Below are 26998 nucleotides of genomic sequence, written 5' to 3'. Positions count from 1 at the left end.
AAACGAAACCGACATCAGTTAACAATACTCTGACATGGTAAATTATATATTCCGGAACAGACATATATAATTTTAATAGTTGGCAATTATGAAACGTAATTATGACCGGTTACCAAATTATCACTCTGAAAATAGACAACTTTAGACATTAATTGCCTTGGAAATATTTTGGGCTGGACTGCAAACCAGCTGTTAATCCCCGCCCTGGATACACGCCTCCAACCTTAAGACAATAAGGAAGGAGTGCATGGAGGAACGAAGCTGAAGAGTTTTCTYGTGGCATTTTTGAATGATGATCGGGAGTTTACTGTCTAACGGTCTAAAATTGAAGTTAAAGTCGCATTTGGAGTTTTTTCAACGATTCAAGTTTTRGCACTGAWTTTTACGTCTAAAAMTTGGATCTGAAATAATAATTTAGAATTTTAGATAAAAATTCAAAGTTGAAATTCGGAATATGAAGATTTAAATTACCTTCCGCTACTGCGTCCGCCGTATTCCATCGCCAGTGGAAAGAAATTTGGTACAAATTCTCCACAAATGAATTATGACCGGCTTGTTTTCCTGATTTAACCCTAAGTATTTGAACTCTTCTTCCGAGCACCAAACGCTTCAGCTTTTAACAATCAATTGAAACATTTGATCTMCGGAATTTTTMWTCCTTTTTCTAGTTTTGTTCTTTTGRTGCTTCATCAGGTTTGTTCTATAGGTTTTTGMAAAATCTAATAGGGCGTTTGTTGRGGCGATSTTAAACTGTAACACATTTTTGATCAACCGACTTGCGAAAAATTGAAATTAATAAAGTGAAACTAAAAACAGATTGTGTACATTTTTGTRCWTATTTTAATATTTTTGGCTTAAAATAAAACCATGAAACAATCGTCAATTATCAACAGCWAAATAMCAAAAYCWTTTCAATTTCTGTTAATAATCTTYAAAATTTTTGGGTTCTGAATATTCTCKCAGGAAGCCATTAATAAGTGAATAAATCCGWGGAAATATTTTTTTGTTCACAAAAATGTTTACAAGCATATTTAACATACATATATTGCAAAGCTTCTTATCTTCTATAAAAATKAAATATKTTAAATRAAAAGCAAAATTTGGAATGGTACAATAGATGTATTTTCACAATTCAGTTTAGTTCAGTAAAAGCAATTTTTCAGAGCAGTTTGTGCTACTTTGTACACAGTAAATACAATTATAAACTAAATTTAAGAGCGTAAGCAATTCAACAAAACGTTGATATAATTAGAGAGATAAAATATACAGAAATTGTCTCAATTTTTCATAAATTTGTCGATTGTTTTTTCTTGTTACTAAACTGAAAATCAACCAAACTTTGAGCTCGTTTCATTCATATAATAATCAATGTAGATACTAATAAATCCGCAGGATTGTATATCTGGATTTCTTCCAAAATCAGCCAGCTGATTTTTTTAAATTTATTTATAGGCGTAATTTTTAGCGATTACGTTTTTGAGTTTATTAAATTCTAAGGCGTTTTCTGCATTAAAAGCAAATGCTAATGATGAGAAAGTAAACCATACAGATGCTGTCGACACATTTTCATTAAACATCAGGTGGTCTAAAGAAAACAATCTTCTCAATGAAGATTAATTGTTGTCGGAAACTTTCAAAGAAAAGGCTCCAAACATGTCTAACTGAGCACAAAAAAAATGTTTTTTCTAAGACCTCTAGTGTGAATTTTTTAAATATGCTCTTTTTATTATAAGAAGCACAACTTTAGTTTTTTTACTTTCAAACTAAAGGCACTTTTAAGCATGTACCTACTTTAAATAAAGAATAATTTATTTAATACAATTACAGACTTATTTGTAAATTATCGTTTTCAACTGCAGGGAATGGAAAACAACATAAACAAAGAAGAAAAATTTGCTTTTGATTTAACAGATGCAGATAACCAAACGTAATTAAAAATGTTTGCATACCTACAAAATGAATTCGGGGAATATTCGCGCGATGCCAATGTTGATGTCGGTAAGGCTTTTATGAGACACTCTGTATACTGGAAAATAATTAAACGTATGCAGATCGCAAATCTAAGTAGGTAGGTACTCCCGGTACTTCAATTTTTGTCTTTCTGTAACTTTATAGACCCAATTAAACTATTTCATACTAATGTGACACCCTGTAAATTGCATATCAATCTATATATATATATGATTATGAATAAAAACAACACCTGAAATTATATTTATGGAGTTCAAGCATATATTTGGCAGTTTTCTGTTTCATATGTACATAGAACAAACTTAAAAGTCATTGAAAGGAAAATAATATAGGTATCTACCTACTCTAAAATATAATAAAAAAAAAACGATTTAAAAATATTGCATTGAATAATTGTAAAAACAACTAGTTCCTTCTTTAATTTTCTTTACCAATGGCTTATCTTTTTCTGCTTTTCAGAGACAAAATCGTATTTAAGGCAGTTTCAAAAGAAATAGTCAAAATTGTAAGACGTCTCCTGAATGCGGGATAATCTGAAAAAAAATTAAGTGAAGAAAATATCCGCAACGAATATAAATTGCTTCCGACAGCAAAATGATCTAAAGAGAATTAAATTAGACAAATAATAAAATGTACAACTCAACTGAATGTTTTTAAATTGTAGCATATTTTGAAACATTTGCCATACCTAACCCTGTATATGTGGCCTATCAGAATGTTCAGTGCACAAAGCAGGGTTTTGGTGGCAGGAATATTTGAAAATTGAACTTTTCAATTAGGAAAAATTGAATACATGGTAAACGAAAAGTATAGAAGAAAATTGTACGTTGGATTTAACAGAAGAAGACACTTTGGCGTGAAACATTGAAAACGGCAAAAAACCTCTCAAATTAAATAATAAAGCAAATGAAGATAAAACAAGCAAGGCGGATGATGTGCAAGTGTTTGAAGGTTCAGGAGGAATTGAAGAAATCAATCTCTCAAACGCAGATAAATTGATATTGCAAGAAATTTGCTCAAAAGGAAATTGAAGTAACCAATTGAAAAACTCAGATTTTTCTTTGGCCATAAGTTCTGGTCTTTTTAAAGCATGTGCGCCACCCTGTATATGCGAATTAACACGATGTGTAGTAAAAAGCAGGGTAGATTTACATAAATTCCATGAATGAAGTACTTATGGAAGCAAATTTAAAACATCGCAGGCTGTAAGAAAATTTGACGTTTTATTTAACAGAGGTGAAGCTCATTGCAGTGACACATTCAAAATGCTAAAGAGTATCACCCTGTATATTGGGACTGGCAGAACGTGCGGCACAAAGCAGGGTTCAACTGCATGAGTAGTTGAGGAATATTTATAGATGGTTTTTTATGTGGAAAGCTTAGAGACTTACCTATGGGAGATGCACTGTCTGGATGGTCGCGATCCCGACACCTGCCAGAAATGCGTCCATGCCGGGACATGATAGCCGCAATGCTAAAGTCCGTCGCACAAGGTCGCATAGTACAATTCTCTTCCATAATCACCGCTATCACCGCAATTCATGACACATTTTATCACAGATCACAATGGGCTGAAGCGCAGCTGAAGAAGGTCGAATTCACGTTACGGACAATTTATTGTCCGGCCCGGCATTGTTGAAGGTAAATCCGCGCGCGCCAAGTCCCGCGATATTAACAGAAGCCAGTGTTTTGACAGAAAGAATATTTCAGGATCCTGTAGGCTCTACAGTGAAGGACTTCTCTTTCAGATTGGCTGCTCCCACTCGTCAAGAAGGCGGTCCGCCACGTCGTCGTAATTGATACTCTTTTGTTTTCAGGCGGCAGCTCCGGCGTCGCGGTGGTTTCACTTCGACTGACCGTCGGTGCGTCGAGACGGCGTTATCAAAAGAACGTGTTGCCATTTTTCGGCCGATGACAACACGTTAGGCTTTTGTTTTCCCCCTACCGAAAGGCCCGGTGCCCACCTGGGCGGGCAAAGTCTTTAGGACGCTTTTGCCGGCCGAAGAACATCAAAGGACGTCGATCGTGAATGCCCGCCTACTGGTCGGAGCCAACTGAGGCCACACCTCCGATCCAAACCATACGGTGGCACCGATTTGCCTGCTTTACCTGTTTTCGAGCTGTTGATTGTTTTTCTTTTGTTCGGGATGATAATTGCCCTCTATGTGGCTTGATACCCTTGATTATGAACTTACGTATCCAGCTTTGCAAATGGGGCCTTACAGCTAGCTGAGCTATTAACATGGCAACTGCGACTGAGCCCATTATTTATTAATACCCGTGTATCATACACGCTTCAAAACTACCATCGGGTGGTTAGTTTTGTGGACAAATATGCCGATTTTCTGAATAGATCATGATTTTTAGCCTCCATAAAAATGCATCAAGTTTTGCTCATCGTATCCAACTGATTCTGAATTGTTTAATAAATACAGATTTTTTACATTCAGAATGAACATTCGGAAGCTGGAGATACAAGTCAAATGGTGGTGGCCACCAATGGCCACTTAGCATGAACACCTAAAGCATCTTTGTTAGAATAAGACTATAATCAAAATGCTTTTAATATTATCAATATAAGTTCAGCCATATATATTATGGACCACAGTGTACCACAAAGCCATATTGCTTAGGCAGCATAATTTTTGTTTATCGCGAGAGCAACCTTTTATCGCGGAAATCTACTTTTGTACTGTGTTGTTCTTTATCATTTACCAATATACTCTTATTCATACATTAAGAATGTGTCCACTTTATTTCGCCAACAATCTTAGCTGGCTGGATACCTGGGCGTACCAGAACTGACCTTATCCGAAAGTTAATATTTTCGGAAATCCAAAATGCTAAAACTTGTAATTCAATTTCGTGTTTTTTTCAGTATTCTGAAAATACTTTAGCCAGGAAGTTGAAATTTTGTGACGATGGGTTTATTTAGGTGACGAATCAGATGGTAATACAATTTCCGCGCAGCTCACAGACGGCGCTATTTGTTACTAGTATTGCCGACATTAATTAATCTACTAACTTTAAATTTAGCCCAAAATCTCAAAACACATTACATTGGAGAAATATTACCTACATACTTAATTTTTTTCAACAATGAATTTCCAATATTATTAGAAGGCATTTCATGACATTAAAGCACAGTTTCAGCGCAAAGTCCGGACATTTTCCATATTCAACAGCGCTGGAATGGAAGAAACGATAGTCAAAACTGGCCTTCATCATCACCAGATTTGACGTCTCCGAATTGTTTCTGGGAATATTAAAAAGAAATAATTTTCAGCAAGTCTTCAACAATACCAGAGGACATAAAAGAGCGGATCAAAGAAGTCTTCGAAAGCACTAACAATACCATGTGCTTAATGCGCGAAAATAAGTGCAATTATCTGTGCAGTCATTTTCAACTTATTTCTTATAAATTTGGCATTAATGTACTGACCTCCCTGTCTGTTTCTCAAAACCATAATTTTTTAATTTTATTTTCTGAAATTAACCCACTGGAAAAATCAAAGAACGTTTTTATAGACAAACTTTACCTAATTCGACTGAAAGTTATGCCTCTGAAACGCACCTTAACCAACATGTTTAATCAGGTGGTTGCCTTCTATTCGCTGAAACGTTTCTAAAAGGTTTATTTGATACTTTCACTAACAAAAAATTAGGTTGCGAATCAATAACTGGCAGATTAACGAACAAACATGAAATCATGGAAATGTCTGCATTATTATTAGGTATCTACCTACTGTCTTTAGCTCTTTGTTATAAGTGATTTAAATACTTTTTTGATAAAATGTGGCAGTAAAACACGTGTAAAAACGTTCGGCCGATCATAACATTGTTGGCCATTGGAAGCTTAACAATTGAAACTTATTGCAAGATTAAAACAGTATTGAAATAGTTTGGAAAGATACTAAACTAGACAACAGCCGGATGAAAGGAAGATAAAAAAAACCGAAGCGTTTTATGCCCAAATACCGAAATGCCCAATCAAGTCACGTATCGTCCTAAACGTCTTTATGCGACCATCCTAAGGAATTCATCCCTTTCGTATATCAGGGGCTGATATCGGAAAAATCGGGACCGTAAAACAGTTGATCATGTAATGGCCATTCCTACTGTCAAGTTTATTGTACTTCATAAGTACGAAAAGTCCCTTATTGGTCCAATAAGTTTTCCAATAAAAATCCGAACGAAACTGTATCAATAAGGGTTTTCGATAAGAAAGTCGTAAAATTTCGTGCGCAATCAGAAGAAAATAAATCGTTTCTTGGGTTTTCACTGTTTTCAAACTCTATTTTATTAAGTAGCATAGGTGGATGTGGGAGTTTGTGTATTGTGAATTATAGAGACAGATTTAGAAGGTTCTTTCCCCAGGAAAAATTGCACTCGATTCCAGAATAAGTTCACACATTTGATCCTAGAGGTACTTCAAATGGCTCCGACCATGTTTACAAAATTTAACAAATGCGAAAAACATTTAGACACATAAATGCAAGCTCAGACAAATATTTTGCATTTTAGCAGCTTTTGCCAGCGACTAAAGCTCGATTTTTACGACCCTTTTTCGGCTTGTAAACTAACAACGGAATTTGACAAAATAAATAAATCGCTCAAAGTCGATTCGTTGGCGTAAAATCGCCGTCGTCGTTCGGACATTGATTGTCCAGGACGAGCCCATAAGTCTTGCCCTCCATTCTACGATTTGTCCGCTAATCACACTTCTCTGGGGACATCGGATTCTGTTCCATTAGAAAGCCCATTGGTGKAGGCAAAAATTGAAAATTACTTTTTTAATCGATTTAGCAGGCAATTAGCTGTTTTATATTGAAAATTGGCACTGCAACAGCTGATTAAYTGAWKGATATCAATTGTAAACGTTTCTACTGCTGCCTTAGTAAAACTGGTGAATTCTTCGGAGTTTTAGACCGTCGTGGAAAAGAATTTCTTCAAGACTTATGCYSCATTAACGCTGAAAGCCCGAAAAATGAAAAATTCACYAGATCCYAKCAAAGGCGRCAAAAGYTTAATTTTCTGTTTTGTTATTGTTTATTATATTGCTATTCAGTCGTTCTTCTGCAACTAGGCCCWGTTCCCATTAAATTCAGATSAATCAATTAAAAAAAGCCAACGTGTAAGCAACATTGCGGCAGAAAACACCAGTCAAGTAAAACGCATATGATGATAATACTTATAATTCCAAGTAAATACACAGAAAAAAATTGGCATGATCTACGCTTATGTTCGATTTGTCTCCCTTTAGTATCATCTCACATTGGGCCTCCCCAAATGGGAGTTGGGAGGATTTAAGTGGCCCTTGGATGTCACTTCAATTATCTGCGGCTCGCATGCACCGAAAGACCTTTTGTTTTTTAGCCTGATCGGTCTTTTGGGACGGATCTTTACGCTAATTGTCGAATAAATAAGTCCCAAAGCTAATCTAATTTTTTCGGTTAGCTGATTGCTTAGCTTTTTAGGGGGGTTTTCTTTAATTAACTGTGTTTGCCGATGTAAACGTTTCGCGTTTTTGGTTTTTGTGATCATTTTTATTTGTTCGCATTTAATTGTTGCGGATTGTTTGCGAAACTAATTTGCGTGGAACGTGAACGCATGAAAAAATGTTTGATTTCAATCTAGGTTTTTAGATGACTTTTGGCTCTTCACCCAAACAAATAGCATGAAAAAATCGAAATCGTTATCCTGCTTCCAGACCTGACGAACCGAGCTCGATCTAAGCCTGAGCCGCCCTGAGACAAAGGATTGTCTGTTAAAAAAATTAAATAGGGTTTGCTCTAAAAACTGTTTAAGCAGATGTTCTCTAAAAAACAAAATTAATTTATTTTTTTGCGAAATTCCAAAGAAGTTAATGATGAAAAATGAGGAAAAAAACCAGCAACAAAATAACGCTTTTTTTGCCTATAGAAATTTGATGATTTAAACAATGGAGATCTTTATGACCAAAATGGATTTAAAAAATTGCAATTGAAATTTTTTACCTATTATTTTCTTAAATTCTAAATTATAGGGTCGGTATCGGTATTTCGATTTTTAAGCATCCCTAAACTTAACAAGCAGAACAGGTAAACCTCAGGAGAAGTCCAAAAAATGGTCATAATTTCAGATTTCTGACTGAAAAATAAGAATATTTAATTTAATTAATACAAAGTGGGGCAGCAATTCCAGGCTTCAAAGCTTCTAAATATTACTTAAATTAGAAAATATGCTGTACTCCTGCTCAATATGCTTCCTGAGAAATGGGCAAAAAGTGGCGTGACATTAATTTTCTTAAGTAATTTTCTCACTAAATTTTTGATGTGATTTCAATTACAAATTCAGCATCCATAGTGTCCTCTACAGATGGTGAAAGTCGCAAATGATGTCTACTTGGTCTAGATTCGTTAGGGAGAAGTTACGAATTTTTCAACTAGCGATCGCACTTGGGCAAAAACGTTCCTTTTTAGATCAATATTTGCCAAATCTAACGCAATTTCATCACAAATTTCAACATTTATACATTCAAGTATCCGCTATAGGTGGTGAGAGCTGGAAGTGTCTACTGACTCCATATTCGAACTCACGAAATTTTAAACAAGAAGTCCACATGAATGAAAAAGATAATTTGTAGGCCAATATTTACCAAAACTGCAAGATCAAGATGTGTCGTGATTTAAAGCAAAGTTTCCTGACTTTCAGATGCTTTTTCAGTCATCTATGAATTTTAAAAGCTGCAACTTGGTGCTTTCTTTAGATTGGAAGTTACTGTTTATTTTTAAACGGCGAGCTTTATTGGACAAAAACTTTCATTTATGGTCCAATATTTACCAAGTCCGCAAAGATCAATATTTAATGTGATTTTAATAAAAATGTTAAAATCTGTATATTTAAAGTCTTCGGCCGATGGTGAAAGCTGGAACAGTCTATTGGATCGAAGTTGGAAGTTACGAATTTTTTAATCAGCTAGCGCACATGGGTAAAAACGTTCATTTTTACATCAATATTTGCCAAGTGCTCAAAAACCAAGCTTTAACTCGATTTCAACAAAAATTTGAACATCTGTAGATTTCAGTATTTTCTATGGATGGTGAAATGTATGTGTCTACTTGCTCTAAATTGGAAGTTTCGAATTTTTTAAGCAGCAAGTGCCCTTGTGCAAGAACGTTCATTTGATGCCAATATTTTCCAAGTCAGGAAAGACCAAGATTTGATGCAATGTTAATGAAATTTTTGCTGCAACAGATTAAAGTGTCTTTTATGAATCATGAATGCCGCAAGTTTCTACTTTCTTTAGATTAGAAGTTACGAATGTTTTTATTTAAATAGCAAGCTTCTTGGGGGCATTGATACATATTATGTGAAAACTGACACTATGTGCTCATTCACGTGATACGTTCTGAATGAGGTTTTTCATTCTGTATCTAACGGTTGGAAAACAAACTCCACAGGTCAAATTGATCTTGAGATACCAGAAAAAAAGCGGCTTATTTGCTCCAATTTTACAAGTGAAAAAAAATGCGTTAAACTAATATTTTTCTTTATCTCTTAGAAGATCCATTCAATGCTCTATCCAGTCCCAGAAATGGGCGAAAATAGCGTAATGCATAACATTTTGGCTTAATTTTGTAGCTAAATAAACGATGTTCGAATTTCGACTATTATGTGAAAACTGCCACGATTTTCTCACACGATTTCCACGAATTAAATAAGGTTTTTCAAGTAATGAAAACTCAACCTGCAAATATTTACCAATATAAGTCTTATAAATATAGCAAAACCGTCATTTTGAAATCCCTAAAAAGTTAAATTAAGGCACCAAGCTTCCAAGCCGCTGACAATACTGAAGGCCGAAATATTTAGGGGTTTTGCCAAAGTGCCAAAAAGTGAATCAAAATAGAAAAACGCTTTTTCATATTGTCGAAACTGCAAAACCTGACCATTTTCTTAAAGAGATTATTATTACCAAAAAACAAAGAATAGTAGTGACAAAAAGCCATTGGGCCCATAACACGACTAAAGTTAAAACGACCATCCCCGCTGAGCGTTCCTTGAACAGCCAAATAAATTAGGTGACAAAACAGCTTTTTTTCTACCTTTGTATCGAACACAAATGTACACTTATGAATATTTCTTCTGTATTTTATACATCCTGCCTTAGGACCAAATAAATTGTAAATCATTTAATTTGTCAGTGTTTCCGTACTGCAGGTGGGAGTATTTATTGCTTGGATATGTTAATCAATTTTCACACAAAACTGGTCTTGGCTTCTGCACAATTTAATCAGGACCGGACAATTTCAGCAAAAACCTATTCTTCTCCTTGGTATCAGCTTCCTTCCTGCAAACTTCATCCCAATTTTTCTTTGCTGCGCAACAAATCTTTTTTTTTTTAATTAGTAATGTTTTCCTTCAGATCTTCCTACTAGGTTTTGAGCTTAAACAATTCTAGTCAAAGGGTTAAGCTTCTCTGGCAAAAAATTATTGAAAAAAAAACTTGTGCCATGCACAGTACCGGTCCTGGAAAAATAACTGGCAAGAAATTTATTAATTGATAATTTTTATGTGAATGAAACTCTGTCAGCATAAATATCGCTTTTAAAATATCCGTGGCTGTTGCAGGTACAAGTCAGCTTCGCATTGAACGCGACTTTAATCATCGGAAGCAGTCAAAATATCAGGTTTCAGATTGTTAAAGAGGTTTCACGTAGGTGAGGGCATTATGTCCATTCATTAAAGTTGTAAAAAATTAATTGGAAACCAAATATCGAGACCCACGCGGTTCTTGCACCATTACTGTTTTAAGAGATTAAATTAATCGAAGTTTATTAATTTATATAATTGAAATACTAACCAATAATATGGACGTGTGGGCTTCAACTGGAGTGGCAAATTAATAGAAACGTTTATTTTAAGGTGACTGGCTATTTTAGTTAGTTTTAATGGAAGATTGTACGAGTATGTAGGAAATCAAACAATTCTTACAAATTTTGGAACGGGAAAAATTCTGATCGCTTACAGCGATTTGATTTTGTTTGGAGCGTTAGTGAACCCAGTATGTTTTCTATTGGTCAATGTTTTGGTAAATTAGGCTAGTCAAATCAATTTTGTACAGGGTGGCCATTAAGAAAATTTAAAATTTTGGACAGTTCAATGTGCTCATGGATGAACAAGTATATAGTTTTTTTGGTCCCGACACAAAAATTTCAAAGTCAACACAATTTAAGGCAAAAATTCGACATACAAGGTTCCACAAAAAAATTGCAAATCAGAATTGGCCCTGAAATCTGTGATTCAGGAAAAGTTTCAACTAACTGAAGTTTGCTTTCAAATATTTAGCGATTTTTATTATGTTCTCAAGTCCGCTGTTAAGTTTTATTTTTAACATATACCCTAAAAGTTGACTTTTTTAAGACCACTCTGTAAATAAACCAGATAAACTAAAAATCACAAACGTTTTTCGCGCTTATCTGAATTTTTTAAGGTTTTTTGTTTTTTTGTCCAACTGAGAATACGAGAACACTGAAAACGTTTTAGCTCTTAGCTTTTAGCTAGTTGTTTTATTATTAAATTTATATTTTTTAATGTGCAATTTCCAATCCTCGTTTTGTTTGCGCTTTTACAAGAAAACAATTTCCACATTAATACGAAAACGCCTTGTCCGATGTTCGGATCTTATTATGCCTGGCATTCAGAGCTTCTCAACTAATAACGAGCCTCCTTTATCATTAACCGTTTATCTTTCATCATTGCCGTATTAATTTAAACTATTTTGCGCATATCGGGAAAACCCATTAAAACTATTTCCAAAGGATAAAGCTCATTATTATGTACGTGTTTGTTTTTCCAGCTAATCTACTAATTTATTGAACATATTTAACGCGCTCAATTTTGGCATATCTTTGATATTTTAAACAATAATCGCCTTAGCGCCAATTATTTGGACGTGTCGGAATTTATATTGCTTGTAGTGAATAATTGGATAAACTAAGTAATAATTTGCCGGGAATTTTAAACAACTGCCTATGAGATATAATGATTGAGAAAAAAGCTTGCGTAGGCACCCAGAATTATAAGGTTTAATTTTGAACGAATAAATCCAAAAACTGCGCCCAATACAGGTTTTGAGGATTTTTTATTACAACAAATCATCACCAATCTTATCACTTAACAGCGATTCCTATCGCCTGGCGATACCATAAAACCCTTAATCAATTGCCCACAGTCATCCAAAAGCTGAACGTCTAAAAGATTAATACGGGATTAACGTTAAAAAATGTTAAACAATAAACAACTATTGAATCGGAACTCCCGGGTGGTTAACGGACAAAAACAAACGCATCTATTTAAAAGGCTTTTTTATCTTGATTCTTTCTTTGCCCGTACTACCTGGACCCATCAAGTCTCCAGCCAACACTTAACTTGACAAATTGGCTGATTATAATTTTTAATTGACTACAAAAACGTGGAATGAGCCTTAAATCCTCATGGCCTCTTGAAACATACTCGAGCAGAGCATTGGCTACTGGAAGCACTTAATCAACCGTGTCTAAATTGAATAAAACGGTTCGGGTGATAGGTAGAATTTTTCCTCTGGTATGCATAATTTTATGAATGGGCATTATTAATCGCTGGTATTAATGATTGTCTTCTCTAGGTGAAATCCGATAAAATTGATACAAAGCTGAAACCCAGGCAGTCTAATCGACTATGAATTTCACACGGCGATTATTTATAGATAATAATAAAATGTCCAGTGAAAAGGATAATTATTTTAAATTTAACTTCAGTGGGAGTATTTGAAAAACATCAGTTCCAGCAAATCTCCACGATTTTAAAATGAGCAAACAATAAAATAATTTGCAAACTGAAATTTGCATATGTAGGTATAGCAGATATTATCTGCTCAGAATTGTTTCAGTTTATTTTATTTGTTGTTTTATTTAAACCAGTTTTGAGTGTCAGTTTAGTAGCCGTGGGCGATCGTGAATGTTACTAATGAAATCCTTGGATTATAAAATTTGTCAATTTTTATGCAATAATTCTGATGGTTCTGATGCTGCAGAAAGTTTAATTGCCCTATAGAAAGAACTTTTCAGTTGGAAATTGGGACTTCTATAGCTCTTTTTGTCAAGATTTAGAACCGCAATGCTTCGTAGATTATTAGTCGCATAAATTGCTTGGAATAAGTGACAAATTCATAACAAAAAACGTTAAATAATAGAGAAGCAATAGATTCAAACTGCTCTGAGCTTTGTTTTCCTCCTAACGYTAGTAAAAATTTGGRATTTTCAKATTCATGGTAGCAGATAAAAGGAAAATCAGAGAAAAGGAGTTGCTATGGGTTGAAACAACAATCCAAAATTAYATGTTTATCTAAATTTACATATAAATATAGCGGAAAAGTTCSAAATTTAAAAATTTTAAGCGAATTGTTTAAATTACTCTATAATCRCATTTTYAAATGTTTTCCAATMATTTTTATGTSARTTTAAAATGTGACTCTATTTTAACATAGAAAATGCGTTTTMGMCACTTSAAGTGATTCTAAAGAATTCAGTTTCGGTTGAAATTTCTATTTCTACTCTCAAATGTATCATTTTTTTTTAATCAAATTTGCTACAATTGAATGTATTCCGTTTTCAGTTAAAGACTAATGAAAAACTAAAAAATCAACTGAGGATTTGCTTGGAACTTGGCCCATTTGTTAACTACAGTGAGATTACGAAACGGGCTAAATTCTATCTGCTGAAATGCTCCAATCCCTAAGCCAGAAAAATTTGAAAATCAATCGGTGGAAGCGCGCCTCACGTTTCAAAAGCCTTTGTTTAAGAAAATTTAAATGAAAGTCGAAATTAWTACAAAGTTTTATTRGGAATTTTTTTAATTACTTAAGCTTGATGAAAATATGGAATATTAACTTTTATCTGCCTTASTTTTAAAGTTTTGATTTTTCTTCAAGTCAAGCTCAAACGCGCCAAATGTTGAAATCCTTTGCAAATAACCCGCAGGTGAAATGTCTGGAGATTTCTCAAATATGCTGAAAAAATTCAGTTCTGCAAAGTGATAACACTTTGGTTGATGTAATTCCGTAAGTTTCAATTTTAATATAATAATGATTTTAATTTAATAATATTAACAAGTTCAGAATCCGCATTTGAAATAAAATCAATTTTAAAGCATAACTAAAGAAAGTTGTGATTTTGGTGGTTAAATGAAAATCAACTAAATTTGGAAATTATTTTAAAAAATTGCATTGTTGAGCATAAAACAACAGAGCTAAAACGTTTTCAGTGTTTCCGTAATCTCTGTTTGACAAAAAACCTTAAAAAAATCAGATAAGCTCAAAATTTTATTTTTTAAGAATCAGCATCAAATCGGTATTCAAGCAAAACTCTTTTCAGGCCAAAGCTCATAAAGCTTGAAAAATGTATCAAAGTTCAGAATCGCTTGTAACTTGGCACATTTGTAAAACACAGTAAGATTTATAAAAATTAAAAAATTCAACTTGTTACTTGTGTATATTCAAACGTACAATTTTTTAAAAATAAATCAGTAGAACTTTTCTACGTGGTTTCCTAAAAAAAAAGTTAAAAATCTAGGGCAGAAGCAGTTGAAGCGATTATTTCGCACATTTTTAAATTCACCGAGCTTAATGAAAATATGGATCAAATGAATTTGAACTTTCATCTGCCCTAGTTTGATGCCATTGATCTGCCATTGATGTTTTAAAGTCAAACATCCCAAACGAGCCAAATGGTAAATAACTAACAAACTCTGAAAACATAATCCGCAGGCAAAATATAATACATTGAAGCACTTTGCACATTTACTGAAAATATCACTTACTTGATTTGGTTGAAAATATTTTCATTTTTAAAATCAAGAACCATCAATAAACCAGAACAGATTTTAAGAGGAAGATTCACCCAAAAAATCACCCATAAACCAGAATTATGACCTAAGAAGCCCACTAATCTCTAGTGCAAGTGCAATTTTTTGGGCAAGATTTTCTTGAGAATATTTCAACTTCTTCCTTGGCGGCGCCATTTAGTCCTAAACCCCAAAAAAATCTATCTAAATGCCTCGACTTATCCGTTTAACTTCAGGCCGCATCATCATCATAATTCTAATCAGAAAATGTAAACAGAACAGCATGTAGTAGCACACGGAAGGCTTTTATGATATTACAGGGTTGATTGCCCGAATACAGACATCTGTTCGGGGGTGTAATCGAGAGAGGCAATTGGGCCTTTAAGTGACTCTAATAAACAGTAGCGTAGGAACAATTTTATTAAATTTTATAGCGAACTTTTATACGGAAATGTACAGTTGCAAATATATGAGTGTAAGACCTATGAGAGAAAAATTGTTAGCTAGATGCTTTATTGATCGCCGAGTTGTAACGCCCGGGGCGGTACATCTCTGAAGATGCTAGCCATGCGTGCTAACGAAACGTTAGGACCGAAGAGGAAGTTTTCGAAGCTTCTTAAGAGTCTGTTCCCTGTGACGCTTGCAACCTTACATTTTCTGTTGATATAACTGAGATTTTGTGTTAATTTGAATAGCTAATTTTATGTCTTCAATTGGAATGTTCTCTATTATCGTTGCTAGACCCGATGCTACGGCAATGATTAAAAGGGCTTTAGCGATCTGACTCTCGATGGCCTCTTTCAGAAGAGCGACTTTTGGCGGGCGTCACGCGTCAAAGGAAAAAATTAAACAGAATCTGTCAACTTGTAATTCTATTAAAGCTGGCGACGATGATCCGTCTGCCACCTCGCTTTGTTGATTAGTTGTTTTTTTAAACGCTCATGTTAGTTTACGTTTTGTGGCCTTACAAGTGGTTTCGTTATTTATGAAGTCTGCAATAGCCGGCTCTTGTTCGTTGCATGGCTTGAGGGGTCTTAAGTGCCGAACAATGGCGTCTGCATTAACGTATTTATGGGTGAGAATTTTCTGATCAAATGGTTATTGGGTTGCCTTCAAAGTGGTTTTTGCCGTTGTCTGAGGGTCGATTGAGGAAAAGTCTGTGGGAAAAGTCGGCAGAATATTGAGATTGAAAGTGAGAAAAACCGTCTTAAAAGTTGGGGTTTGTCGTGGTTTTATATCAGAGATGGTTTCGGAGGAAAAGTTTCACTTTTACTTCGCAGTCTAAAGTATGACTTCGTTTGCATCTTCCAAAGCGTTTCAGTACTCATGTTCGTTAAGACTAAGCCAGGTTTTATTTAGGAAATCAATCATCGCAATTTCCAGTTGATTTTTTCAAGGTTTTTGCTTCTGCTCTGTTCTTTATTATTAAATTTGTTTTTCATTCTGAGCAACTGATAAATGGATGTTCAGAACAGCGAGAAATCGAGGGGAAGCAATTGAGCAGAACAATTATGACATGCTTACAATTAAAACAAAAATTGAGACAAAATTCAACTATTAGAAATTAAATCAAGGGATATCAAATGAAATGTGGGACTCCAATCAATGAAAATGACTTACTTCCTAACAGATCATTTATAATTGATAAGTTTGTTATATTTAAGTTAACAGATGTCGGTGCTGGCAGAAGATGGATGTTACGAGTAGGTTCGATGCGGGATGTTTTTCCAGTGGTCAGCGCTGGACTGTTGTTAATTATCAATTATAAATTTTGGTACACTTTTAGTCCGGGGCAGCATGACAATTCACAGATCGTTATTGTTATTTTGCCAATATACAAGGTGGATGAAGTTTTAACGCAGATATAAAAACATTCTCAAACAGATGAACGTTCAGATTTAGCGTGAAGTCTTTACTTCCTCAGGTTGCCAAAATGCTTTTTCGCCTGTAAACAATTTACCTTTTTGTTTAGTGTTGCTGAAGCGTTTTACCTTCAGCAAAGCGTTCGGTTCAGTTCAGGAAATTGCTTTTTTACGTATTGTGTAGAAGTAGTGAAAGGAAGAAAATACTTGGGCGAATCCATGAGTACGTGTAGATGTTGATGTTGTTTAATCGAACACACGCCCAGAAAACCCAATACTGTTTAATACAGTTTCCTTAATGTTACACAGGGATTCGAAATAATATACAAGAATTCGTAACCCGAGTATCATTAGTTCTCATACTAAATCTGAAGTGAGTCATCGTGCTCAGCTGCTGCCTCGTTTAGGGACATTTGGCCCTTCAACCCTCCGAATTTCGGGGGATGGAACGTGTTCCTGGCAACTTGACCGCAACCTCCGGTGTTAATAAAGTGATCAGATTTAGTGTAAATCCGCCTAATAAATTATACTGGTTTTGAGTGCTGACCATTGTTGGCTCAAATTGAATTCGTATTGATGACCGTGTTGCTGGTCGAGGATCTGCTTAGTCGGCCCATTTATCATTCATTGTTCGATCGCTGTTCAGTCCTAGAGGAATTTCAGTTTTCGGGAAGTTACTTCCAAGATGGGATTTAGTTAAATTAGCAACTGGAGGAACAGTTGGAACTGGATTTCTTTTGAAAGGACCAGCGATTTTGTTTTCTGGACAGAAATCGGCAATCTGCACATTAAACTTGTGGAGTAGTTTATGTAGATCGGCTTCGAAAGCCAAATCAATTAGAAAAAATTTCGAGAAGAGCCGAATTAATCTGGGAAAATTGTGAAGGCATTTTTCCAGCTCCTCCTCCCTGTCCAAAAAGAAACCCATAACAAATGATGCGTAACACGTATTCAGATATTCGAAACGAATCAGAGGTCCGCCGTTTTGAATACCAGATCAGTTTCAGCGATTACAATACTTGGGAAATAGCGGGAGGCCATAAGCGATCGTTCAGTCACAAATATTTGAATTGCATATGACCGAATGCAAATATCCACCACAAACAGTGTGCGGTCCAAGAAGGCGCCATGTTGATTGCCATATATGGGAGCGTGTAAATGACTGCATGAACACATAGGCTACTAATAAAAATCTATGTAGAAAGTGGACTGATTGTACGAATGCCTGCTTCATCTTGCAGGCCTGTGCTTACGGCAGCATCTTTAATGAAAGTTGAAGATTTTTTATAGAAGAGTTTCTTCTGTTGTCAGATGCTTCAATCTAGAAGATACTGAAAAGCGTCACTTTCATCAGGAAGCTGAAGAATGAAGATGTTGAAAAAGGGGGGAAATTGTTTGCTTGCCGAAGTGTGAAGCAAACGAGAGAAACGTAGGTAAAAGGCTGAAAGAATAGTTTGGTCCACTGGAATCGGGAAATGTTTTAAATGCCGAAGCATTTAATTATTTCCACCACGATTCAAGAAGTTGGATGATGATGGAACAGCAAATTCAGAAAGGACTGTAAAAACAAAACAAATAAATGGGGATAAATCAACAGATGAAGATAAACTAAAATACTCATTTGGAGAAGGCATTGAAAACATCAAGTTATACAAGAATGAATCCAAAGCAAAGCGACGAAATAAAAACCAACTATAAAAAAAAATCTTAAATTTTCATTGGCAATTTCGAAAGGATCTACTGGATTTTGCATAGTATACACCCCACAGAAAAGTACGTATTTAATCAGAATATTTTAAGAAATAAATCTCGGTGTACTTGGTTTATTGTATTTATGCTCTTTTAAGGAGAACATCCAGGTCTGGTGTTGTAAAGAAACTGCTTAAGTATTTTTGTTTCAATCTTAAACTATTCTTGCAAATGATGACTTTTTTTTAATTTGTTTTCATTCCATTCCACATTCACTTTTCGAGATATTTCTTCAGATAGAAAAAAAGCATATCTACCAAGTGGTTCATTGAGCTTCTAGTAGGGAAACATCAACAAATTCAGACTTAGCTCCTGATCAGGCATTTTCTAACAATAGGAGCAAAAAAGTGAGTGGTGTGCAGTAAAAAATAAATGTAAAGTAAATATATAAAAATAAGTAAGAAAATGTGTAAAAGAAAACAAATAGATTTTATAAAATGTGTTCAGTTTTTTAGGAAAAAAGAAGAAATACACAAATTCGAGAGTCGAAAATTGCCGAATTTACGATTTTAGAATAAATTCAATGCAGAAACGAAGTAAATAATTGAAAATTAGATTAGGGGTGGTCAGGACAAAGGACAAAGGACAAAACGAACTGAGAACTGAGAAAATATTTTAACAACCATTTCTTAAGCATATACTTAAATGTAATAACTTTGGTTCAATCGAATGTCTTTTGGGATAAATTTAAATGAGTTTGGCATATTCTTTTGACTAAAACGCTAAAAAGTTTCCAAGATACGAAATTTCAAAGCCATTATTGATTCCAAGCTGCAAAACTGAGAAAAAAGTTTTTAATTTAACTATGCTACAAATTGCAAAAAAAGATTGCAATCAATGTTATAATGAAACAACGTCTTAAAAAGCCTGGTCATACTTTGCACGTCAAGTTCAATAGTGTTTACAAGAACAACTAGTCGAACTACTTCTGGATTTATTCAGGAAAACTTAATCGATAATATGGGAAAAACTGAAAACGACACTTGGCTCTAATTAAAGCAGAAGGGGAATAGGTGAATGTATTTTAAATGAGTTGAAGAGAGTGATAACTGAAAGCTCAGTTAATTAACTGTAGAAGATGCACAGTTTCCATTATTTCAATAGAAAAAATAACAGATTCAAAAGGAAAACCGTTCGGTTTCAAACAGAAATAAATTTCAACAAAAAATGAAGGTATAAATTATTTAAAAGATCATCTGAGTTTCTCAACATGAGTTGAGCAATCAATTGTCCAAAAACATGACTAGAAACTTTGATTATATTTTTGCAAATTTATATTATTTATATAAACTTATACACGCTTTAAGGCCGAGAAAGCAACTTTGAAATTCTAGAAGCACAGCAGGACGAAAGCCTGCAACTTTCCAAAGCCACCAGCAATAAGTATAACAAAGAGGCGTGATTACGGCCATTTTTAAAGCTCCTTGTTCGTAATTTACGGCAAAATTACCATTATGTTGCCAGACTCGTAGGGATTATGTGGTTAATTGCAACACATTCTCTTGCCATATCGGCAGATATCTTTTGGCGAATTAAATGAAAGTGGTTTCATGCGTTTGCAGCTTCAGTTGACTCGTACTAGTCAGCACTAGGACGGAGTGTAATAAATTGGACTTTTGGGACGCGGAAAATTTTCCTTCAGTCGCATTCACTTGACAAATTGGGCAATTAGCTCTCTTAATACGTGAGCTTGTTAAAAAGAATTTTTCCTCAATTAAATTCATAATTTTTGGGCTGAAGTTAAAGCCTGAATAATCGTCCCACCGTATAACCTGATGAAGACACATCGGGCGGTTAATTTCCACCCTACCGTTTCCAGCAGCGCATCATATTTACCGATTACCATAAAAAACAATGCGACTGGTTTTTTTCACCTTTTTGTTATGACGCCAGCCATCAAGCCCAGTTTCACGACAAACACTCATAATTATTGCAGCAATCAATTTCAAGTCCGTTTGCAATGGCCTATTAAAATGATGAATGCGGTTTGTCTCTACTCTCCATGTGAGTTAGATGGTCAACAATCGAACTGGGAGCTTTCGGTTACCAACCACATTAAATGGGACAATGCAACGATAAAACCCGTTTTGCTATCAACAGTGATACCTGATGTCCTGTTATTAAAAACTATTTTTCCTGGAGATAGAGCTGAAATTGATGAGAGTAACAGATGGTTTCAAACATTTAATTGATGAGTTTACATGTAGATCAGAGTTCAAAATTTTCATTTCAAACTTCGATATTGTTTCAGTTATATTTTGAGGGCATCAGTTAAATTGGGAGTGTTGCAGTTGGGAATCGCCATATTTGAAGGGTGTACTGTTTACTCTCAAATTTCCCAAACGTTGACTCACTCTGTACATTTTAAGCACAAGTTCCTCTTGTTTTCATTCACAATTGCTTGCAGTTTAACCTCAGCAACATATTCTAATCCTGATACTTTTTGAAGTCATGTTGTTATGCAGGATGCTCTTCCATCGTGATTTTTTTTTAGCAGTAGATAAAGCTTTGAAATGTTAGCATGCGTTATGTGAAAACTGCCATCAGTTCCTAACTCAAACTAAATTAGCGAATGGAGTTATTAATTATGTAATCGATGGTAGAAAAATAAATTCTGTAGCTAAAATGGTTCTTGAGATATTACCAAAAAAGTCATGTTTGAGACGATAGCCGAACTTTGCCAAAACAGCAAAAAATGAAAATTATGTTGAAAATTCGCGATTTCTGTAAAAACAGGCAATATTTCCTAACCCAAGTTGTATGTGGCTCTTAATTCTCTATCCACTAGTCGAAAAACGAGTGCTGTAGCTCAAAGGCCTTTTAAGATATGAGCGAAAAGCTGGCGTTATGTTTGAGCCGACAGCTCACTTTTGGATAATGCGTGAAAAACGAATACTTTGCGTTTTGCTAATATTTTCGTAATAGTTTTTCTTCTTATTTTATTCTCTATTCAGTGATGTAAAAGTGAGCATTTTTGCTAAATTTGTTCTAGAACTATAAGCAGAAAAGTGGCGTCATGTTGCCGTATTAAAATATATGTGTTGTCAGCTTATTTTTTCCTCAATTCGCTGTGATTTTGACAAAAAAATAACAGATTATATGCATGCATTATATCATATATATTACAATAATTCTCATGTAATTTTAGTTTTATTTGATTGTTTCAATTTCAAAATTTTAATTATTTGTGCCAATTTTTTATAATCGTCGTTTCGATCAATGGAACATGAACAACTTAAACTTTATGCGATTGAACTTGATTTTAATTATTCACCTAAAATAAAAATTTACAAAAAAGAGTTCACTAGTTTGGTGAAAGGCGCCGATTTCGAATGAGAAAAGTTACAACTTTCCTAGCACCCAATAAATTGCGTCCTAAAATTTTAAAGCTTCTAATACTTGAACCTCAGTCAGACAAAATCGCAAAATATGAGTTTTAGCTTCGTCCAATATTACAAAATCAAGTTTCATAGGCATTCAACTCGCTGCTTTTTTTCTGATCAGTTTTTTGACCGTTAACAAATAAAAGTAAAAAAGTCCAAAAGATTACCTACATATTCAAAAAATATTTTAACACATCTACATGTATTTTCTTAAAATTTATTTTGTATTTTAAACAACAGCTTTTCTTAAGCATTTAATAATGCTTCTAAACTTCTGATTCTGTTTCTGTCTGTGTTTACTTAAGTATCTTTATGATTTATATAATTTAATCGTTTCAATTGACTATTCAAAAGTTTTTTTGTTTGTCAAAATTTGTTTGTCAAATGCCGAAAAATTGCCAGACTTTTATATCTCAGAATTCAGTTTAAGGGTTTATATGAAAACGATATTGACAAAAATATCAAGAATAGAAAATGAATTAGAGTAAAAAACGTAAGGACGTAATAATGGCAAACAACATAAATTCAATGTTCAAAAATGTAGTTAATTTTTATAATTTGTTGTGATTTTAGACAAAAATTAACAGCTTAACTGTAAAATTTTATTTTTTTTGTCACTTTTGTTAATTCAAAACAGTGTTTATCCAATCAGGAAAAATTGCCAGATTTTTGAGTTTCAGAATTGAGCTTAAATGTTTATATAAAGCAATGTATTAACAAAAGAGTCCAGAACAAAAAAATGTCTAAAACTGAAAAAATTAAGGGCAGAATATTGATAAGCAATATTTACATTAATGATATATTTGAAGAAAATAGGTATAACTTTGAGCATTTACTAAATACTCTCGAGTTTTTCGGGCTTTGCAGCCGCGCTTAGGGAACCCCCTCTGATGATGCAAGCCGCTCGTGCTTGCGAAACGTCAGCAACAAACTATGGAAAATTCAACAGTTTCAAGCAATGACCACAAAATCTTGGGATTTGCGTTTCTGTTTAAGGAACTTTTATTGCAGGCAAATAAGTCAGTGATGTGTTCATGAACGTTTCTATACAGTCTTAACTAAGAAACTGGAAAAATCAGCTTCATTATCCTCAGGCCGTAATTACGAACACTTGGCTACTTCTAAACTCGCTAAAGTTCTGCTCCAACGGGATAATATGAACTTTTGCACCTGGACGCGCCCCCATGTCTCATCTTTTTTCTATTAGCGGGGATTTGCGCCCGTAATGAGATGTCGTGTCGGAAAAATGCCGGCAACAATTTAAACAAATTGTAGGTAGCTTTCGGATGGCACAGGTGGTCCTGCTCTTGCTCCTAATCTGCCCATTTAGAAAGAACGTCTTAAGGAAAAAAAGCTTATTAAATTGTCGTACGACTGTCCTCAAGGGACCAGTTGCCTCATGCGCCACTCCAAGCTAAAGCTTGAGGGCGAAACCGACCAAAGAGGGTCAAAATGATAAACTGCACATATATTGAGTACTAGATTTAAGGCGTTTGTAAATGGGTTTAGCGGCGGATTTTTTGTGAACGTTTAGTAGAGAGTTTAATTATATGAAATTGATTAAAATAAATTATATTCTCTGGTAGGCTGCAAGAATTAATTCGGCGTTCCATAAGTGAACTCCTGTCCATGTTCGATTTGTCCCCATTCCAAAAATGCTTATTTACAAAAGACACGCGTACGCATATCCAAAACAATCGAAAAGTATATTTAAAATGAGAGCGAGCCCGATAAAAATAGGTGGAGCAGCCCGCCTCTTTGCTTACAGAGGCGTCAGAATTACAATGGTAACACTGACTAAACAAACATTGTTCTTCTACTTAGCTGAAGATCGAACATCGAGTCCATGACTGGCAACTTTCGACCAGATTTTCGTAGTAAAGTTGTTGCAGATGGATGATGATTTTCAGTTTTTTTGGTTCATTCGTCAATATTTGACTGGACAGGGGTGCAGAGAGATTGCAGATATGCATGGAAAAGACCAAATAGTTTCAATAAACTCAATCTGAAAATAATATGGATTTGGAAACTTCCAATCGGATTTTTGGCTCTGTTAAGACTGTTGCTTCAAAATATTGACCAAATCCGGATCTGTTCATACGCAAGACGCAAAAGTGTGGCATTAGTGAAGTACTTTGTAAAAGAAAACAGACCTGGACTGTCCAGTATTATGCACCAGTAATTTTGAATGATTCTTTTCCTGATATTTTGTAGCTTCAGCTAAGCAGTGTTTCTTATGCTTCATTTGCATTTTCATTGCCTTCACTTACCCAACACGCTTGTTTCTGCACAAACACTTTGCTAACCGTAATTCATCAATTACATGCATTCCCGATGTACGAATATAGAAAAAGCAGCCTGAAATATTCAAATAGTTGTGTGTTGAATAATTATAGCTGTTAGACTATAATGGTTTTTTAATTAATGCCCCCGTATTAAGACAAACGACGGGTACCGTCGTATTAATATTTATGAAAATATGGGTTTCTCAGTAGTAATTAATTTTCTGTAGCGAAATTTAATGAGATATTTAAGTTCGATGAACAAGATAAGCATTCAAATTTAAATGGTGGCAGCGATACGATCGATACAGTAACGGGGTAGTTTTACACTAAATTATACGGCTGAGGCAAATGTGGTTGGACACGAACAAGATATCCTTTGCATAATGTAATGTCTCGTCATGCCCGGCTATCAATAATAGTGATTTTCTTAATAAGGAAAAATATTCTTTATTAGATGTAAAGTGGAGATCTAATCATGAAAATACCTCACTTTAAAATTGAATTTTTTTAGAATAGACAACCGGAAAATTTAAGAATTTTAAGTGAAATTAAAGCACAAAATGTGGAAATTTTAAAAAAGGTATTGTTGTAAAATAGGAAAAGTATGGTAGTTTTCAATGAATTAATCCCTAAATAACTCCAGAAATCGAGCGAGAAGCGCTTGACTGAAAAACAAAAGTGTCGCAGTCTTTCAGCTGATAGAATCTTTCACTGTTTGAAAAATGTACAAATTATAGAAATGTCTTCTCAATTTTTGCTGCTTAGGACATAATGTTCCGAGAACATTTTAAATTTAAAAAAACAATGACTGCCAAATACAAGCGCTATCACAGTCACAGACCATGTCGATTCAGACTACTCTAGAAGACACCGAACTGCATTTTTAATATATTTCCACTTTAATTTTCCTTATTGAAAAATTCCTGTTATTACATTTCGCTGGTCAAGTTTCATCAAGGTAACAAAGAAAGCGCAATTATTCGATTTGCTCCTACCGAAACTTTTTTCGTTCTTGGCCATGTCGGGTTAGCCCGAACCTTTTTTTGTCTGGATCGAGTTTCGGCGGGATTTAATCAATTTACTCCCGTATCAGTTTGGCAGTTTTGTCAAAGCCCTGCGGTCAGCCATCGAGGCGAAAAGAAATAAAACTGAAGCGACTGCAGCCCCCACCAACCACCCAATTTGGAAAAGCCAACTCAAGCCGGAACGTGTCATAAAACGTACAGTTGATGTCTAAACAATTATTCCTGGAACGCCGTTATCCAGGCGAGCGCACATGACGGCCCGATCTGATTCAATTTACTTGCCAAACCCCAAGATTTGTTTTCCAGGTCATAAATCAGATTCCCGACAATTCTGATATCCATTATCGTTGGCCATGTCGGGCTAACGCGGCATATATGGAAGCGAATCCAGAAGGGCGCTGTTCCCGGCTAGTGCCATTAAATATTCCAGAATAAAACAGTCCGCTAGGTGTTTTCGCTCGTGGCTTTTCCCATCGGCAACCTTTGGACAGGCTCAATTTTCGAATATTTTTGGGCTCTCTAATAATAGAACTGAGTTTGCTATTAGGGCAAGCAAAGAAAACACAGAGAAATTATTAATTCAAATTTGCAATTAAAAATCGCCAGTTTCATAAACTTCTGCAAGTAAACTGTGAACTAAAATATCGCGGTCTGGATGTGATCAGATCTTTTCCTACTGTTTCTTTTTGGTATTTTGTCATTCATTTCTAATAAATAAATAATTCCAAATAGAATGAGGCTAAATGTGAGCGAATTGATCATACAAGGCAAAATACTGCATAAAAATAAATAATAAGTCACTAACAAATCAACAATCTAGAAATTAATATTTTGTCAGCAAAATTTTATAAATTAACTGTTTGTATCATTCATTTTTCTTAAATTTTAAAATTCCAGAACTGATTGTTTAGACATTGTAGTGCCCACATATAAGGTGATTCAAAATTAGCGTCATTCCTCTGGAGGTGTTGTAAGGCGGTGTTTTCGGAGTACAGTTAAAATAGTTTAAAAAAATAATTGTTCTTATATAATAAACTCAGAAATTTACAAAAAACTTTTTTAGAAAAACGGCAACGATGTTTTCCAAGGTAATCTGCCTAATTAGCATTACGTAAATACCTAATACTTCGTAATTATTTAACTCTCCGGTAACTCCGGTAACCATGGATAAATAGAGAAAGTGACAATAAGGTAGACAAAGATAAACGGTAAATTCATGACCCCCCCCATTCAATTCTCTATCCAACATATGCCAAAACGAATTCTGTGGCTCGAATGGTTCTTGAGAAACTTCGAAAAAAGCAGCGTCATGTCCAAGTGGATTTTGCAACTCAAAGAAAACCACGCAAATCAAAAGTTCTTGAATTCAGGCATTTTTTGAGAAAACTGCCAATATTTTCCCATCCATGGTTCACTTTCTGAAAAGGCCATTTATTGCGGTCTAGAATGATGTACAAATGAGCGTTCTTGCTCATTTTGCCTCCGAGAAATGAGCAAAAACTGGACCGAAAACATGGAATTTTGGCATAATCTTGCACCTAAGTGTCTGATATTCAAATTTCGCTTTCTGGGTCAAAACTACTCGAATATCCTCACCCGTGTTACGCCTGAATCGAGTTTTCAATTCTCTATTCAACGATGCCAAAACGAATTTTGTGGCTCTAACGGATCTTGAGAAACTTCGAAAAAAGCAGCGTCATGTTCAACTGGATTTTGCAACTCAAGAAAAACCACGCAAATCTAAAACTTCTTCAATTCAAGCATTTTTTGAGAAAACTGCCAACATTTTCTTATCGATGGTTCACTTTCTAAAAAGGCCATTTATTTCTCTCTAGAATGATGTACAAATGAGCGTTCTT

General features: G+C 34.7%; 1 protein-coding gene and 1 long non-coding RNA gene across 6 annotated transcripts in view; one reads left to right on the top strand and one right to left on the bottom strand.

Annotated features, from left to right (window-relative positions):
• LOC109537535 (T-box transcription factor TBX20) overlaps positions 1 to 3919 on the bottom strand; it is a 39456-nt gene extending 35537 nt beyond the window's left edge. For 2 of the 5 annotated variants that reach the window (XM_019904315.2, XM_048664908.1), the window contains exon 1: positions 3363 to 3918. In XM_019904315.2, the coding sequence (XP_019759874.2) occupies positions 3363 to 3489 (127 nt within the window). In that variant the 5' untranslated portion in view covers positions 3490 to 3918. Of the gene's footprint in view, positions 1 to 3362 lie in introns of all 5 variants that reach the window. The other 3 variants (XM_019904317.2, XM_019904316.2, XM_019904318.2) reach the window with 2 other exon arrangements.
• Positions 1130 to 2614, top strand: LOC125503863. Its single transcript, XR_007281116.1, has 3 exons — positions 1130 to 1188; positions 1860 to 2068; positions 2431 to 2614. It is a non-coding gene; the product is annotated as an uncharacterized LOC125503863 (long non-coding RNA).
• Positions 3920 to 26998: the final 23079 nt, after the last annotated feature.

This window comes from Dendroctonus ponderosae, unplaced genomic scaffold (assembly GCF_020466585.1).
Source record: "Dendroctonus ponderosae isolate FM_Combo_2020 unplaced genomic scaffold, Dpon_F_20191213v2 Dpon_F_20191213_3, whole genome shotgun sequence".
Lineage (NCBI taxonomy): Eukaryota > Metazoa > Arthropoda > Insecta > Coleoptera > Curculionidae > Dendroctonus > Dendroctonus ponderosae.
This window is presented reverse-complemented; position numbering and strand designations above follow the sequence as displayed.